At 38.7% G+C, this 18,344-nt stretch overlaps 1 protein-coding gene across 6 annotated transcripts in view; it reads right to left on the bottom strand.

The window, feature by feature from the left end:
- Positions 1-18,328, bottom strand: part of LOC103557286 (uricase) — a 94,155-nt gene extending 75,827 nt beyond the window's left edge. For 2 of the 6 annotated variants that reach the window (XM_070592110.1, XM_070592107.1), the window contains exons 1-5: positions 18,189-18,328; positions 17,485-17,614; positions 15,340-15,434; positions 2,817-2,956; positions 1,729-1,868 (exon numbers count right to left, since the gene is read on the bottom strand). Coding sequence is in view for 2 of the 6 variants with exons in the window: in XM_070592107.1 (XP_070448208.1) it covers positions 1,729-1,779 (51 nt within the window). In the remaining 4 variants the exon portion in view is untranslated. Of the gene's footprint in view, positions 1-1,728; positions 1,869-2,816; positions 2,974-15,339; positions 15,435-17,484; positions 17,792-18,188 lie in introns of those variants that run through there. The other 4 variants (XM_070592108.1, XM_070592112.1, XM_070592111.1 and 1 more) reach the window with 4 other exon arrangements.
- Between the last annotated feature and the right edge of the window lie 16 nt (positions 18,329-18,344).

Below are 18,344 nucleotides of genomic sequence, written 5' to 3'. Positions count from 1 at the left end.
CACAACACTTCAACTGTGACATAAAAGTATTAGACTGTGTTATGTGCTTTTTATAGCGCAGTATAATGGCTAAAGTCTCAGACAGAACTTCTGCTCTCTCCTTTGCAGGCACAGCATAACCTGAGAGGTCACTCTGAAGACTAGGCTCCCGAGACTACAAAAGGGAGGTGATGGTGCCCTCTTAGCTGGGGAGTGCCCTCGGCCAATTCTGCATTTGGTTCCCACTACGATTTTGCTGTTGGAGGAGCAAAGAAGAAAAAAAGATGTTCTGAGCTAGGTGGACAGAAAAGAAGTGGGTGACAGACGGTGTCAGCCAAGTCCTCCACCAACATCGCAGGTCCCCGTCTTCTATTCCCCCTCTCTTTACTGCTGGCCCCAGGAAGGATACACACATAGAGGAAGAACAAATACAAAATTCAAAAACAGAATCTCTAGTGAGAGTCGGCTTGGCACTGCCTAAGGAGCTGTGTGCAGAAGTACATGCTGCCCTTTCCAAGGGCTGGCTCTGCTCACAACCTCTGTACTGAGCTACAAGGTTTAATACAACCACTGGATGGATGCTTTGGAATTTCTTAGAGAGAGGCACTACATGAACACAGAGAAGACTAGTAAATAAAACTAATTCATTGGTTTTATAGATCAGAGTCTTTTTACCTTCTAAGCAAGAGTGAAAATGAAAAGATGAAATTAACCACATACTTCCTTAGAGGTCAAAACAATCTGGAACATAAACTAGCTGCCCACTATGAACATAAAGGAGCATACCTCCTCTGATAGTTGGTGCCTCAAGTTTTCTTTGCGGTCCTTTTCTGAATGGTGGGCTTTATGATATCCACAATTCCAGATCCAATATACTTAGTGTATCTCTTACACCAAAATAAATTTCTTTCTTAAACAGTCACACTAACATCCACTCATTCATTTACTCATTCTTCAACAAGTATTTATTGAGTGCCTCCTATGTGCCACGCACGGTACTGAGTGCTAGGGATGCAGCAGTGAACAAAACAGACTAAATCCTGTGCTCACGGGCTTACGTTCTGGTTGAAATCTCTCCCTCTTTATTTGCAAAGCACCCAATTTAACAGATGCTTGTTGAAATGAACGAATGACAAATAATATTCGGAGTAATCTGTGAGAATCAGATGAATTATAGTATAAAGATGGGCTGCGAGCCATATAAAACCTAACATAAATGTATATATTTTAGGGGCTGGCCCAGTGGCGTACTGGTTAAGTTTGTGTGCTCTGCTTCAGCGGCCTGGGGTTCGCAGGTTTGGATCCTGGGTGTGGACCTATACACTATTCATCAACCCGTGCTGTGGCAGCATCCCATATACAAAATAGAGGACGACTGGCACAGATGTTAGCTCAGGGCCAATCTTCCTCACACACACACAAAAAGTACATGTTTTATAAATCAATTCTTGAATTTCATCTCCATTCCCCTTCAACTCTCTTTTGATTTTTTGGCTAGACTCCTACAAAATAGAAGTAATTCCTAGGAAGTGTTTCTCCTAAGGCACTGAGTGTAAAATATCAACAAAGGGAAAAGAGATTCTTACAATGAGGAAAGAAAGGAGAGCCTGCTAATGATCCCCTTTATTCAGTAAAGTCCCACGTTAGAGACCTCATGCTTCTATGCTGAGCATCAAATTTTTAAAAATCCAATGAAGTGGCATCTCAAAAACAACACTAAAATAAGTAAGAATCTGGCTGAAAACTTACTTCAAGGAGGTTCAGAGATGACATTCTCCAGCCTGGCCTTTGGGCTTCCATGTTGGTTTAACTTCATCTGAGTCCAGCAGAGTACTGCTGACTTCCAGTCAGTGATAACTTCATTTTCATAGTGTCCTGGGTGCTGCAACCTGTGGAGGGATGGGTCAGACAAACCCAGGTGTTTCATAAGGCACTCAGGCACAGAGCGTGTCCTTTGCCTCTGGGAAGTAAAGTAACGAGGATGAAAGGTTCAAAGAGAAATCATCTCTAGCATCAAGGAATGACAACAAATATGGAAACACAGACATCAAAGCCTGGGTAATTATTAAAACAAATCTCCAAAAGAAGAAATGCCATTGTTGGATGTAGTTGCCTCCTACCTTCCCCTTCTAAGCTGACTGGATGAAAGAAAAAAGAGATTTATTATTATATCAGGAAGTAGAAAAAAATGAAATATCAGAACAAGCACGCAACATTTACCAGCATAAATAATGCTATCTTCACCTCAGTGTAGCCTCTCCTTAGAAGGCAAACTTGTAGTAAAAAGAAGGAACTAGGCTTTCTTTGCCATCACTCTTGAGCAAAGTACCATTTGCAATTCTATCAGCTACATTTATATTCAAGAAAACAGCTAAAGCCAAACAAAAGTTTTCAAATAATACCAAGGATATGCAGGTGAAAAGAAATAATAACAAACAAAATATAAATATGAGCAAGAAAGAAAATGATCTTAAGAAGTCCAAGGACAAGGTACCTCCATCCTGAGGATAATAGTAAGAGGTGGGTTCAAATCTTGATTCTCTTCCTGGGTCATTCTCTCAGACAGTCCCTCGCAAGAAGGGAAATTTCACTGCTAGTAATGATAAAGCAGTTAGAAGCAGTTCTTGTCTGATTAGAGGAACCCAAGTAATGAACAACAGTTCTAATACATATATTGAAAGAACATGTTCAAAACCATCATGACTTTCATGAAATGTCCTGTATCAGAAAGGCTTGGGGAGAGGGAGATGGATGGTGGGGGCTGCAGATGTAAGACGAGGAGAGGAGGGATAAGTGACACTTTGAGTAATTTTAATCTTTTGCTGTTGAATACTTACAAAATATTTTAAGAGTATTGGTTCCTCCTCTTTCAAATTTTCATTCTTCTCTCCAGGTTCCTTTACTGGCTTTTTCTCCTTTTGGTGCTTTTCTCTTCCTCTTTGCCTCCATCTTCTCTGTTCTGCAAAGCTCCAAGTTTCTGTGGTAAAGACAAGACTGATATAAGAAGGGAGAATGAGAGTATGATGAGGATTAGAGGAGGAACCATTTATCTCCCTTGAGCCCTAGTTCTATGAGAATGTCTGCGTAACCTGGTGAAAATTATCACAGAATGTGACAGAGATGGAGACTCAGGAGAGAAATTCCACCATTATGAGTTCTAGTCATGAAACACATTAAAACACTTACAGTCATTTATTGCATCTCCATACATTCCACCATCTGAATTTGATATTACATAAAAGCATACAGGAAGCTTTGAATGCCAGAGGTCAGAAGGCGTGCATGAAAAAAGATAACTAAGGACAACACCTTGCCAGTGACCCAAAAGCCAGAGTTTAAGACAGACAGGCTGTGTCCCAAACATTCTGATGGGAAGTGTGGCTTCTGAGAGCTCTTTCAGATGATTTGGAAAATGCATGAAGATTGTTCATCTTTGGACACAAGCATAGCCATTGCTGGCATTACAGGACAAAAAAAGAGCCACTAAGTATCCAGGAAAACAACCCAATACAACCAGTAATAAAAGTACATTCTCCATCCATGAGTAAAATACAAAATATACAAACAAAAAAAAAAAATAAAGAATGTTAGTAAAGATATTTTGAAAGGTATTGTTATTTTTATTATTAAACTACCGGAATATTTCAAAGTGCTAACTTCTTTTCTTTTCCTCCTTTGTGCCTTTTCATTTTTCTTCTACTTCCAACCTGCTCCCAATTCAAGCACATAGATAATTATGTGTTTATTGCCTCTGAGTAGCTTTGGGAAGGTGGAAAGTAGAAGAGGCCTACAAATCTTTTTTAGCACTCTTCCACGACCTTAAGAGAACAGTAGTTTTGTGAAAGGGATGAACATTTCTACGCTAAACATAGTAAAAGTGTCTTGGCCAGAAATATAAATGGAAGAAGACTTTCATAAATAGAGACTCCACTGTTCTAGGTTGGTGGCTGAGGGGAGAAGAGAAGCAGAGAGAGAGAGGTTTGCAGATTCTGAGAGCAAAGCAAACTTGAACCTACTTCTTTACCAGCATACTAGCACAGCAGCAAGACCCAGAGAGAAAAGAGCTGCCTGCTATGTCGAGGCTGGTAGGAGTACAACAACCTAAGTACAAAATTTCCAGCTAATTTCAGCAGATCCTCCCCACAGGTGATGTACAAATTAAGGTTCTTAGCTTGGAGCAAATGCACCTAGTTTGAGCAAAAAAGAATGCATTACCTCAAGCCAAAATGGAATTCTTTGGAAGGTCATGGGGAAGTTCAAGGAATAGAAAGCAATCTGGAAGACCCAGCTTCAGAAAGGGGGAAACTAAGGTAACTTTGATGATCTGGGTAACAGGAAGTGTGGGCTTCCTTCAGGGTGCTGACACCAAGTGTATCAGCTATAACCTTTTCCCATTCTTGAGTCACTCTTCAGAAAATTTGAGTTCCTGGAAGAGTTGAAGGAAACTTGCTCAGATCCCTTGCTCAACTTGCAGCTAAGGAAGGCAGGATAACTTGTTTGGTAGTTGTTGGAGACTGTAGGCATTGGGGGAGGGTTAACCCCCCAAAGGAAAATCAAGGTGCTACTACAAAAAATGAAAGAAAGAAAGCGTGGATGCTGGGCAGGTATAAACAATAACCGTGCACTACAGATGGCTACTTTAGATATAAAACTCTCATATGCTTGATTTCTTTTTTTTCCCCCTAAAGATTGGCACCAGAGCTAACAACTGTTGCCAATCTTTTTTTTTCCTTTCTACTTTATCTCCCCAAATCCCCCCTGGTACGTAGTTGTACATCTTAGTTGCAGGTCCTTCTAGTTGTGGCATGTGGGACACCGCCTCAACATGGCCTGATGAGTGGTGCCATGTCCACGCCCAGGATCCGAACCGAAGAAACCCTGGGCCGCCGCAGCAGAGCACACGAACTTAACCACTCAGCCACGGGGCTGGCCCCTGCTTGACTTCTTTTTAATACATCATTCATATGTGATAATCAATTGGAAGAAGCTGCAGTTCAATTTGAGTATTAAATTCATTGTGTCACTCCCCTGCTTACAACTATTCATTGGTCTCTATTTCTCTATTGTCTCCAATAAAGTTCTAAATTCCTTCATATTCTTCCAGTCCTTGCCATATTCTTCTAGTCCTCCAGCTTCATCTTCAATTCCCTTCCTTCCCTGCACCATATGTCTCCATCATAGTAAGGGACTTGCAGTTCCTTGAACACATTATCCTATTTCATATCTATGAGTCTTTACACATGCCACTCCCTTTTCTTGGAATGGGCTTCCCTACTCCTTGTCTGCCTGGAGAACTCACTCAGCCAATTCAAATACTTTCTCTTCAGGGATACCCTCTTCTCCCTGTCATCCTGTCCCCCACCACGTCTCTTCTTCATCTTGGTATCCCCACTATATACCTTGCACATGCCTCTATTTTTCACTTATATTACTGTGCTGTAATTATTTGTTTATATCTTTGCCTCCCCTACAGATCTATCAGTTTTGGGAGGGTAGATTCTATAAATGGTTTTTGAATGAACAAATGAACTTTCGAATCAGACGCCAATATTCACCAAGGGTCCACTCTGCTTGGAATCATATACAGCAGCTGTAGTAGGGAGTCATGCAGAACGTTTACTAATGCAGTAATTCTCTACTCTCTACTAGGGATATGCAAACCATTAGTGGGAAAGGAAAAGCATCCTACGTAGGACGCGAGGTTTTCATTAGAATCTTTGAATATTCATTCTTCCTTAATCCCCACATTCACTTGCAAGCATAATGCACCATTTTCTGCCCACTTTATCTGCTGATATTACTGCTGAAATTTTTTATCTTCATTTCAGTTCTGTAGTGGTAAAGTTCATACTCCAAAATATTAGCATATTTTTAGTTACTAGTGAAATACTTGGTTTTATCTAGTGGATCATTTTATAGCATAGCCCCTAATGTGGGTGCAGGAGCCAGATTGCCAGGATGTGGATCCTGGCTCTGATCAGGTGACTCTGAGCAGGATATTTAACCTCTCTGTGCATCAGATACCTAATCTACAAAAATGAGGCCTATCATAGTACCTAATGCATTGGATTGTTAAGAGGATTAAACGAGTCATAGATATTAAGCACTTAAAACATTGCTTGGCACGTACAAAATGCTAAATAAATGTTACCTGCCATTATTATTGCAATGAAATGTACTCCCTACCACATTGCTACAATTTTTTGGTCATTAAAATAATACAGTAAGTGAGAAGTATAATAACAGAATGCATGTAAACACGAGTTTATTTGTTTCCATCATGGTACGATTCAGGATCTTTGGTGAAGTAATTCTGAGGACATAAGAAACAACTCAAAACCACTGCCACAGAGAATGACCTTTAAGGAACTGATAAATGAAGGGGAGAAATACAATAAACACAAACCCATTTACACCCAGGGACACTTGAACATACTTTCTCACACAAGAGCTTAGTGACTGGGAAATAATCAAATATGAGTACAAAGAACTTACTTAATTTGAGGTAGCTGAGAGAGGAAGGGGACTGCCTTTTAGTTTGGGAGGAAGGCCAGAGTTAAAAAATCTTGAATTTTGTGGAAAACAGTTTTGCCCTACTTAGCATGGAGAACTAGATCTAATTAATGAATCTAGTTAATTCATGAGTCAGTATTTATATTTTCAGTCAGTCTTATTTCCTGGGATCAGAGTCACAAGGTTTAGTAATCAGTCATGGATCAGAGTCCCAACTCATTTACTCTGAAACTGACTTTTGTTAAAGGAATTCCAAATAACTTATCTACTCACCTAAGTCTGTAAGTCTAGGTGAAACCGGTTTTCCTGGTTTTTTAAGTATGCTGGTCACTCAGTATAAGTTATATAATGACATATGTTACAAGCTTTTCAGGAGTTCCCAAATTGTCACTTTGTTTATATGGGAAGATGCTTGGAAATGCAAACTTATTTCTGTAGTTTTGTTTATTACAAGTTGACTAAGGACACTGTATTTTTTGGTAGTCATGAAAATAAGCACTGGCCCTAAAGTCCAGGGGATCAAACCTTAAGACTACTGAAATCACTGAAATTCCTTTTCCTCCTCCCTAATCTCTTAGGGTTTAGCTTTTGATGAGATGTGCATTAATGAGCAAAATGAGATTACTGACCACAGAAGACAAGTGCGCTATTTCAGCATGTTTGAAACAATAGGTGAGGATGCCTTGGAGGGTGAGAGAGATATGTTATCTTGGAAAATGTCACATCAAATGGAATTTGGAATCTAAAGGCTTCTACAGATGATGGTGAAGCAGTAATAATGAATACTCTTGTGTTCAATTTAGCTAAAATTTCACCCTGTCACCCCTACTACACGAAAGAGACAGAAACTCCCTCTGTTTCCCCAAAGTGAAACTTACACATCTAAGGTCACCAATGGCCTCTAGGTTGTTAAATCCAATGGACAATTTAGTCCTCAGCTTATCTGATCTCTCAGCAGCATTCAACATGAACATGTTGATGACTCTCTCTTTTATGAAACACTCTCTTCTATAGGATTATATTCCACCAGATACTCCTTGTGTTCTTTCTACTATTTTTTCTCAGTCTCTTTTGCCAATTCATCCTCCTCTATTCATCCTTTAACTGTTGGAGTCCTTTAACACTCTCCTAACAGTTCAAATGGTAAACTTCTTTTTAGCAGCTCAAATATTAAACCTCCCTATAAATGGTTTGAATGTAAAATCTTATTCAGGTGTTTGAAACTACTTTATTCCTAAGAAAGAAACCTGGAAGAAAAATCAACAATTCTCCTGGCCTCTGACCAATTATTTTGTAATTGTATTAACCAAATAAGGCTCCCTAGTTTAATTATAGATCTGGCAAATGGTACATCAAATATATTTTTTGCCTTAAATTCATTTTGCCAAGATGGTATCAAGCTCTACCATCTCCACAACAGAAAACATGGATTGAAATAGTTAAATGAAAACCAAATATTGCTCTTACATTCACTGCTCCAAACTTCATGCATCTGTCTCTTTTAAAGGATCTACCTTGCACTTCATCAAGTGCTTTGTTCCTGAATACACACTGAAGAGGTGAGAACAGAAAATGAGTTATACGCAGATGTATGGGTCGTTTTCACTTAATTCACTCTATGTAATATGGATCTAAGGGCACAACACATGATTACTTGAAAGAGCAACAGACTAATTTGTAGTTTAATCTAGGTGCTGTTTTTAATCTCTTTGAATTTCCATTTTCTCACTGGAAAAATGGTGATAATGCCTGCCTTGCATGTATTTACAGAAATTTTAGAAGGACTGAGATGATATATTGGAAACACTTTGGGAAGCTCTATTGTTGGATGTATCATAATTCTTGGTAATTTTATATAGCTTCGGCTTTAGTTTACATAGATACTACCAAGGAAGATTGGAGAGATAAATGGTTCCTTCTATTATAGGCCTTTTTCAGAATTTCTCAGCATGTAGCAACAGCCAGAGCAAGATAATATTGTGATCCCTCGTTACCTTAAAAAACAAAAAACAATAAAACAAAAAGCATGAAAGAAGTAAGAATGGTAACTTTCTGTTTAGCTCAAAATTTATTTTAGAAATGTTAACTTCACCATGAACTATTCACCTTCAGTCTTGAGTGTATTTCATATAGATGATTTAAATTTTTGATATTCTGGTTTTCACTGACAAATTCTGCATTTTGACAAGTTTGATGAAGTCTATTCACTCTAGACCATTTATGCAAACCTAACTTGAATAGTTGATTTTGACTTTATCCCCTTGAGTTCCTAGAACTGCCCTGATTAAATTTTAAAATATAATTACAGGTAGCACATTGAGTCAGTCAGTTAGTCAGAGAAATGTGAGCTCTGAATGCCTACTTCCTGCAGCATCCTGCATTAAGTGCTCTGGAGGAGGGCGGGGGTGGATGGGAACAGTCATCCATGAAATGATTTGAGAATTATTATTAAAACAACATATCACCAAGTGCAAAGTACTCAAGTGGAAACTACATACATATAAGTTCAAGGAATGGAGAATAAAGGAAGCACCTTTCCTGCTTTAACTGCCTGTCCTATATATCTAGCAAATGCGTTTTGCGACTGTTAGTAGCTTTGCTGTCACCCCAACAAAACAAATTAAACAATGTTGGTCTACCTACAAATGAGCAGCCTGAGTTGGTGTAGAGAATTCTTTAATTCCTTTTACCTGAAAATACTTCAGTGGCTTCGTTAAGTGAAGGGTCAGGCAGAGATTTTTTTTTAAGACATTTTTTATTTTGGAATAATTTTAGATTTACGTAAATGCTGCAAAAATAATACAGAGAGTTCCTATGTACTCTCACCCAGTTTCCCCTAATGTTAACATTTTATATTACAATAAGTACCTAAAAAACATTTTACATTAATATCAATTAAACCTTGGGCTTTATTCAGATTTCATTTGCTTTCCACTGGTGTCTTTTTTCTGTTCCAGGATTCAATCCATATACCACATTGCATTTAGCAGAAAGAGAATTTAATGTCTTACTGCTGAAGTTCAAAAATCAGCCATTTCTGGGCAATGAAGCTAACTGGTGTCAAAATATTAATGTGAGCAGTAATAAAAATGAATTGAGTGTCCAAGAGTCACCTGGGCACACCACAGGGTCAGATTCTTAACTAACTTTAGCAAAAAGTAAACGTGACTTTGTAGCCAGTCATTAATCTCTCTTTTATTTACCTAAAGATGATGACTGTATCAATAAAGTTCTACCATAATTGCTAGAGTACTTTTTTTGTATATCCATGAGAACATTTTGATATAATAGTTCTTTTAGTATCACCTAGTGTGGGTACCTAGATATTCCTATATGAAGACACTAGAAGAGGCTGATTTGGTTCCCAGTTACGGAAGCTTACCATAGACACTAGAAAAACAAAACCTTAAATGGTCTGCTTGTATGCATCAGAAGATAATAATGCATCAAGGCCAGTGGGTCTCCAACTCATTCACGTGCATCAGGATCACATGGAGGACTTCTTTTTTTAAGATGTTTTGTTTGTTTGGTTTTTTTTTTTTTGAGGAAGATTAGCCCTGAGCTAACTACTGCCAGTCCTCCTCTTTTTTGCTGAGGAAGCCTGGCCCTGAGCTAACATCCATGTCCACCTTCCTCTACTTTATATGTGGGACACCTACCACAGCATGGTGTGCCAAGCAGTGCCATGTCCGCAGCTGGGATCCAAACCGGCGAACCCCAGGTCGCAGAGAAGCGGACCTTGTGAACTTAACCACTGCGCCACTGGGCCGGCCCTGGAGAGCTTCATAAAGCACAGATTTCTGAGTCTCACCCCCAGGGCCTCTGATTCAGAGGGTCTGGGCTAGCCTAGGCATCTGCACTTCTAACAAGTTCCCAGGTGATGTAGATACTGTTGGTCCTGGTATTACACTTTGAGAATCACTTTCGTTGATAGTTGCCTGTAAGAAAAGTAAAACAATTTTGTCCTGACAAGGTATACTCATAGGTCTCTGGATTGATATGTTGCCTACCAGTCAGATAAGGGATCTGTTAAATCTCATCCCAAGTCTGTGCAGGGACTAAGAAAATAAAACAAATATATTAATTTTCCACAATAGTTCTCACCAGTCTGTCTTCCCTTCAAGCAATATGATTATTTTTAAAATAACAAAATACTGTTTTTAACAATAACAAAATATTGTTATAAAGCAACTATAAATTTTTTGCCTGAAACAAGGCCTCTGATTGATCGATAGATATTAATAGGGGTGAGGGATGTCACACATCATCTTCAGCAGTGTTTCTCAAACTTTAACGTGTTTGTGAACCCTGGAGATCTTTCAGTTGGTCTGCAGGTAGACCCCAAGATTCTGCATTTCTCTCAAGCTTCCACATGATGTCATTGCTGCTGGTCCATGGATCATACTTCAAGTAGCTCTGTAACCTTTTGCAAGGTTTTAGCAAATACAAGATGTTCTAGCATCTAGTGATCTCTGGAGAACACTGGAACTTCCTAGCATGGCTCTGTCATAGAAATAGTGCCTTTGACTAAGGCAAATTTTGGAATATACTAATCTGTATCCGGAACTCTAGGCTTTAGAAAAAAGAAAGGACAATTGTAGGGAAACTAAATCAACAAAATCTCACCGGAGTCTACTATAACATGGTGGAAACTTTTGGAAACTGATCACTTACTGAGGGATCCTTTATCCCTAATCTCCACTTTTTACCCAAGCATCAATCTGGTAAGTAGGAGTGACATAGGGAAAAAAGAGGATAAGAGTGCAATCCAATTCTGCAGTTTCTGCCCATATCATTACTGTTAATGCTGATCTCATAAACACACCTTCAGTTCCTCAGACTGTTCTTCCATCTCCTTATCTCTCTTTCTCCCAGAGGCCCTCCTGGCTCTTGGGATGGAAATTTCAGGAAAGCTACTGACTTTTATTATTCCCCCTAAATGAAGCTTAGCTTTCTTTCGATTTTTGTGGAGCCAAAGACCAACATTATACAGGACCTCATCATCCTTATTAGGGTGTAAAGGGATAAAGGATAAGGAGCCTTTATTTCTATTTCATTAGGTTGCTATAGGAAAAAAAAAAGGAAAGTTCAGAAAAATTGAAAAGGTTTGTTGATTGCCTCAAAGAGAAGAGGAGAGGCTATCAGAACACATTCTTTTCCAAAGCAGGTTCGAAAAGAAGAAAAACCTTAGTCAGAAGCAACAAACAGTATAAACTTTGGCTCTCCCAAGACACTGCCTTAGGATTCATCATATGGTGAGATGGTGGCTTGCATCCTGCACAAATGAATAGGGTAGAAGGACCCCCACAAAGCACCCCTCAGACTGCCTCTCTAAGTAGTCTCCCAGGATATACTCAGGGTTTATGATAAGGTTGCTCTTGCCAACTACTGGTGGCAATGGAAAAGTAAGCCAATCTTCATGGGTCCACAGATGAAAGAAGGTAAGGGAGATGGCATAGCCTGAGAAATGGCCCTCGGAAGTGTACATAAACAAGAGGCCCTCACCATCCACAACTCCTCTAAACCCCTGCTTCCACATCCTGCACTGCATTATGGGCACTGCCATCAGTGATCTAGAGCTCAGGAAGCCCCTATTTAAGTGAAAATCAGAATTTTGGAAAACTTCTATGCACCACTGTAAGCTTGTCAGCTTACCAGTACTTGAAGACTTTTCTGCTAAGATTAGTAGTGATTTTAACAAATGTTAATTTTTGATACTGTGTAATGAAATGCGTCAACTTTTAGAAGATACACATAATTCAGTGAACCAATATTTTCCAAAACAATCAATGAATGCACGATGTTACAAAATCACGCAAGAGTAAAAGATCCATTCAAAATGCAAGAGAGACCAGAGTTTTTTTTTTTTTTTTAGGAAGATTAGTCCTGAGCCAACATCTGCTGCCAATCCTCCTCTTTTTGCTGAGGAAGACTGGCCCTGAGCTAACATCCATGCCCATCTTCCTCTGCTTTATATGTGGGACGCCTACCACAGCATGGCTTGCCACACAGTGCCATGTCCGCAACTGGGATCCGGGCTGGCGAATCCCCCACCACCAAAGCAGAACGTGCGAACTTAACCGCTGCGCCACTGGGCCGGCCCAGAGACCAACAGATTTAATGTAATAAGAATAGGAACAGTTTATTGATATGATTTCAAATTATAAATTGCAACTAACCTTTAAGAAACTTACAACTTCTCAAATTTTGGTGTAATATCAAAGAAGAATAGCCATAGTTAGCTGAAAAAGGTCTTAAATACTCCTCCCTTTTCCAACCACATACCTGTTTGAAGCCAAATTTTCTTCATATACTTCAACCAAAATGGTCTGTCACACAGGTTAAATGCAGAACTAGTTATAAATCTATATATAGTAGCTATAAATCTATGAAGCTAGACATAAAAGAGATTTGCAAAGCATGTAAAATATGCCACTCTTCTCCCTAATTTTTTTGTTTTGCAAAATACAGTCATTTTTTTAACGTGTGTATGTTATCATATAATGGGTTTATCATTATTTTAAATAATTAAATACATATTTAATTTTTCTCAGTTTTAATCTCTACATGGTAAATATTGATAGAGATAACCCACATAAACAAAAGTTCTTTGGGGTCCTCAACAATTTTTAAGAGTGTACAGGGGTTCTGAGACAAAAAGTTTGAGAACTGCTAGTCTAAGCTAAAGACTATGCTCCATTACCTTTCATTTTAAATATTGCGTCTCTGATAATTGTACAGAATATTTGCTATATTCTATGTTTGTGAAGTGATATAGTAGAGAATATTTTATTTCACATAGTAATTCTTTCTGATTATGAAAAATTAAGACATAAATATGAGGAAAAGATAAACAGTATTGGCTGAAAACAAACAAGTAAATATTCGTGTCTCTGGTCTGGATGATCTACAAACTACGCATGGGTTAATTTCGATGGAAAATATATTCTGGGCTACCAAGAAAGGACTTACAAGTATACCTAACCTGGCTCTTTGAAGAAGACATGAGAAGATGCCATTCTAAATTTGGTCTTGATTATACAACAAGGTAGCAGCCATAGAACCTCTCACACCTTTTGGATTTGCTTTTTTGCTTGTCGGTCTCTCCCTAAGTGCTTCCAGGGCAGGGCGTGGTTTCTTTTTGACTGCCATAGCCAGAGATCTGGTACAAAGTCTAACAATAAATATTTGCTGAATGAATGAATCAACAGAATAAATACTTAGACACACAAAAGCCATTCCAGACCTATATTTAAATCATATTTATGGTTGCCCCATAGTCAGAAACACCAGCCAGAGGCACCGTATACATTCCAAAGATATAAATAAAAGCTCCTTTGATGAACTCAAACAACCAGAAATCATTTTAGGAGACGATATTTTAGTGAAACTGCAATCTGATTTTGGTGATGCTTTCCCTGGTCAGGTAAGAATCAGAAATGTGTATGACCAGAGAAGACACACATTTCTGGTTTCTAGAAAGGCCAGCATATGCATTATATCTATTTCATAGTGTGGAGTATATAGAGATGATAGTATTCACCATAGGATTACTCTCCAGATTTTTAATATCTGAGAAGTCTTTGTATTTGAGTCCCTCTAATTCAGTTTTGGGTAGGTGGGGTGTGGCTCGAATACCTCCTCACAAAATTGTATTAATTCTACTCTTGTTGACTTTAACTTCTTTTGAAGGAGACCTGACATCATGAGAGTCCTAGTGACACTATGAATCCCTGTAAAAACTTCTCAACTGACTTCCTGGGTCAGTAAAGCTTGGGAAACAAACCTCACTAGTCGCTAAGATAACTTAAAGTATAGAATAAACAAAAATGTAATTCTCAAAATCCCTTTGGATAAGTAGTTTAAGTGCCAAAAACAACTCTTGGGTACCAATGAAACATCCACAGATGAGAGGCTAGCTCTGTAATAGTTCTGTTGTTCTGTCAAAAGAAAATTCAGAGAGCTTTACTTGATATGAACATTTTATTGAGCAAGAACAAACTTCACAAACAGGGAGACTTCAAGCTGAAAGCGGTTAGAAGTTCAGCTTTTAGCAGGTACAGCTCAATGTACATGGCATGGACGAGGGAGCACATTTTTTAAAATTGTGATTGGTTACTAGAAACTTAGTCTTTTTGGGGTGGTAGCACTGTGTAAGCTTAATTGTGTGTAGCTGATTGGCTAGGAAGCTATAAAGTCAAACTGACCTGAAGAAAGTTTAAATTTTCTTTTAGGTCAGATTCAGTATTTTGGGGAAATCACGACAGTTTAAGTTTTGGTTAAGTGACTGTGATTGTTTGGTTTAGAGGTATATTCAAACTGTGGCCTCCATTTTGGCTTTTCTTTAACAGTTCTTACCAAAAAACTCTATGGCATAATTCTACTTCAGAAAGCATTAATTTACTTTGCATTTGTCAAAGGGTTATATGACATTATAAATAAAAAAATCTTTCAACTCCCAAACTGGTATCCCTTATTTTCATGAAATGGATTACTACTTTGTGCCTTTGGAATGGCTTCTGTGATATAAAGAGCTTAAGTCATATTATAATAAAATAATAGATCAAATTTTCTGAACAGAATTTTGGTCATGTACTTGTCTGGATCCTTGAACTTACATGGTGTCCAAGAGTTGTGTTCCAGGGTATCCCAAATGTCAGAAGTAAAACAAATAAGCAAAAAAATTTATTAAATATTAAAAATAAGAGTTTTCTTTTAAAATAACTTATACTCTATTGGGAATGGGCCTGAAAATAATGGACAACGAAACAATTAGTTAGAAAGTAAACGACAGAAATGGACCTCAAGCTAAGGAGCTCTTTACACCAACCACTATTCAATACTTACACCAGAATTGTGCTTTATCTTCTTCTAAACTGTAAGCTACTTGAGGGCAAACATGACTTTTTTTTCTCCATGAGGTCAACCATAGTCTTTTACACCTAGAAATATAAAAATAGCTAGTTAGTATTTATTGGGTGTGTTTCTTTAATATACATTATCTCAGCAACCTATGTGGCAGTATAATTAGCCCCAGTTTACCGATAAAGAAATTGATACTCACAGACATTATGTGATTTAATTCAGATTTTACAGCATCTAAGTGACAGAGTCAAGATCTGAACACAGATCTAAACATAGAGCCCACTGGGGGCCAGCCTGGTGGTGCAGCAATTAAGTTCTCATGCTCTGCTTCTGTGACCTGGGGTTCACCAGTTCAGATCCCAGGTGCGGACCCACACACTGCTAGTCAAGACATGCTGTGACCTATGCACCATTTCTCAAGCCACGCTGTGGCAGGCATCCCAAATACAATAGAGGAATATGGGCATGGATGTTATTTTTATTTATTTTTCTATTTTTATTTGTAAGACACTGCCAAAGCATGGCTTGATAAGCAGTGGGCAGGTCCGGGATCCACACCCACAAACTCTGGGCCACCAAAGCAGAGCATGCGAACTTAACCACTACACCACTGCACCACTGAGCCAGCCCTAGTCTACATTCTTTTTTTTTTTATTGAATTCATAATAGTTTACATCATTGTGAAGTTTCAGTTGTACATTATTTCTTGTCCATCCCTATTTAAGTGCTTCCTTTCACCCTCCGTGGCCACCCCCACACTCTGTCCTCTGGTAACTACTGAACTGTTCTGTGTGTTTGTTTATCTTCCACATGTGAGTGAGATCATTTGGTGTTTGTCTTTCTCAGTCTGGCTTATTTCACTTAGCATAATTCCCTCCAGGTCCATACATGTTGTGGCAAATGGAATGAATTTATCTTTTTTTCTGGCTGAGTAGTATTCCATTGTGTATATACACCACATCTTCTTTATCCAATCATCAGTCAATGGGCACTTGGATTGCTTCCATGTCTTGGCTATTGTGAACATTTTTTAGATAAAGGTTGGTTTGCCTCTTCCTGCTTCCCCTCCTCTTCCTCCTTATTTTTGATCTGATTATTCCTCTTTAAATAAACTACACAAAATTTTATGATTTATTGCAGCCAAACCCATATGTCAGTGATTTTTAAGCTCAACATGATTTTTTCCTTTCTACTGGATTATACAATTCAAACCCAGACATGATAGTTTTAGTTTTCTAGTCACAATTTTGGACTTGCAGTTTGACAGCAGGTTTTCACAAGGCTTGTATTCTGGAAGATGCAGCTTTGACTTTTTTTTTTTTTTTTTTGAGGAAGATTAGCTCTGAGCTAACTGCTATGAATCCTCCTCTTTTTGCCGAGGAAGGCTGGCCCTGAGCTAACATCCATGCCCATCTTCCTCTACTTTTTATATGTGGGAGGCCTACCACAGCATGGCGTGCAAGGCGATGCCATGGCCCCACCTGGGATCCGAACCAGCGAACCCTGGACCACTGAAGCAGAAAGTGCGAACTTAACTGCCGTGCCACCGGGACGGCCCCCTTGATGTTTTTAATATCCTGTTTAAAGGAACTTCAATGGGTAAAAAAATGCAGTATGGTACCACCGTATTGGATTATCAAAACACTCTATGTTAATATTGAAACTTCATTTGAAATTATGGTAGTTTCTGGAAAATTGACTCGTAACAGTAAAGCAAAATGAATTCTTTTGTCTGTTAGGACAGAGACAAAATTAAATTAAGGAATTAAAGTTAAATTAAGGAATATAGCAAAATTCAACCATTGGGGAAACATTTTCTTCACTTGGCTTCCATGACACTCTCTTGATTTTCCCTTTTTATTCTCCTTTACTGGGTCCTCCTTTTCTCTCCAGCTCTTCCTGTGAGACTGCTCCAGGGCTCAGTCCTTGGTCCTCTTCTCTTTTTCAGTTCTCTATCTACACTCACTATAACGGTTTAAAACATAGACAACTCCCCAGTTTTGATCTCTGGCCACACCTTTCTCTCCTGGTGTGGAATCATACATCCCAACTGACTACTTGACAATAACAATCAGTTGACTAAGAGTCTCAAACTTAGTATTTCCAGAACTGAAATCTTGATCTTACCCTTCAAATTTGTTCCACCTGAAGACTCTCCCATCTCAACTGATGGTAGCTTCAACCTTCCGGCCACTCAGTTCAAAAGTCTTGGAGTCATCCTTGACTGTTCTCTTTCTCTCATGCCCTTCATTGAATTCTACCTTCCAAAAGAATCTGATCACTTCTCACCACATCCATTAAAGCTATTCTGGTTCAAGCCACTGGCCTTTCTCCCCTCCTTCCACTTTCCTTTCCCTAAAGTCTATTCTTCAAAGAAGAGTCTCAGTGATGCTTTTAAAATATAAGTCAAATAATGTCATTCTTTTTCTCAAAATCCTCCAAGAGATCTGGATCTCATCTTACATAAAAGCCAAATCCTCACAATCTGTCATTCCTGTCCCCTCCCACCTTAACTCTCCTCCTTTATCATATGACTCCTGGCCTTGATGGTGTTTCTCGAACATGCCAGCCTTGCTACTAAGGAGGCTTGTTGTTGTTATGTTTCCTTTTCCTGGACAGCTTTTCTCCTAAATATTCAGCTTTTCCCAGGTTAGCAGCGCTTACCCCAGAAAACTGCATATTTCACCCTATTTCCCCCTTCAAATCTTTGCTCAATGTAACTTTTTAAAAGAAGGCTACTCTGAAAATCCTATCTAAAAGTTGCAACCTCCCCCTCTAGCCTCTCCTCATCTTCTTTTAACCTGTTCTATTTTTTCCATACCATATATTACCTTATAGCTCACCACACTATTTATGTGCGAGCTCATTTTAGTTCTCTCTCCAGTAGAATGTAAACTCCCTACAGCAAAGACTCTTCTGTTCCAATATTTTGACGGCTCGGCACATAGCAGACGCTCAATAAAGGGTGTTATGAACTCAGCATTTCA

This window comes from Equus przewalskii, chromosome 24, assembly GCF_037783145.1.
Source record: "Equus przewalskii isolate Varuska chromosome 24, EquPr2, whole genome shotgun sequence".
NCBI classification, from domain to species: Eukaryota; Metazoa; Chordata; class Mammalia; order Perissodactyla; family Equidae; genus Equus; species Equus przewalskii.
Note: the sequence above shows the minus strand (reverse complement) of the source record. Positions and strands in the feature narration are given on the sequence as shown.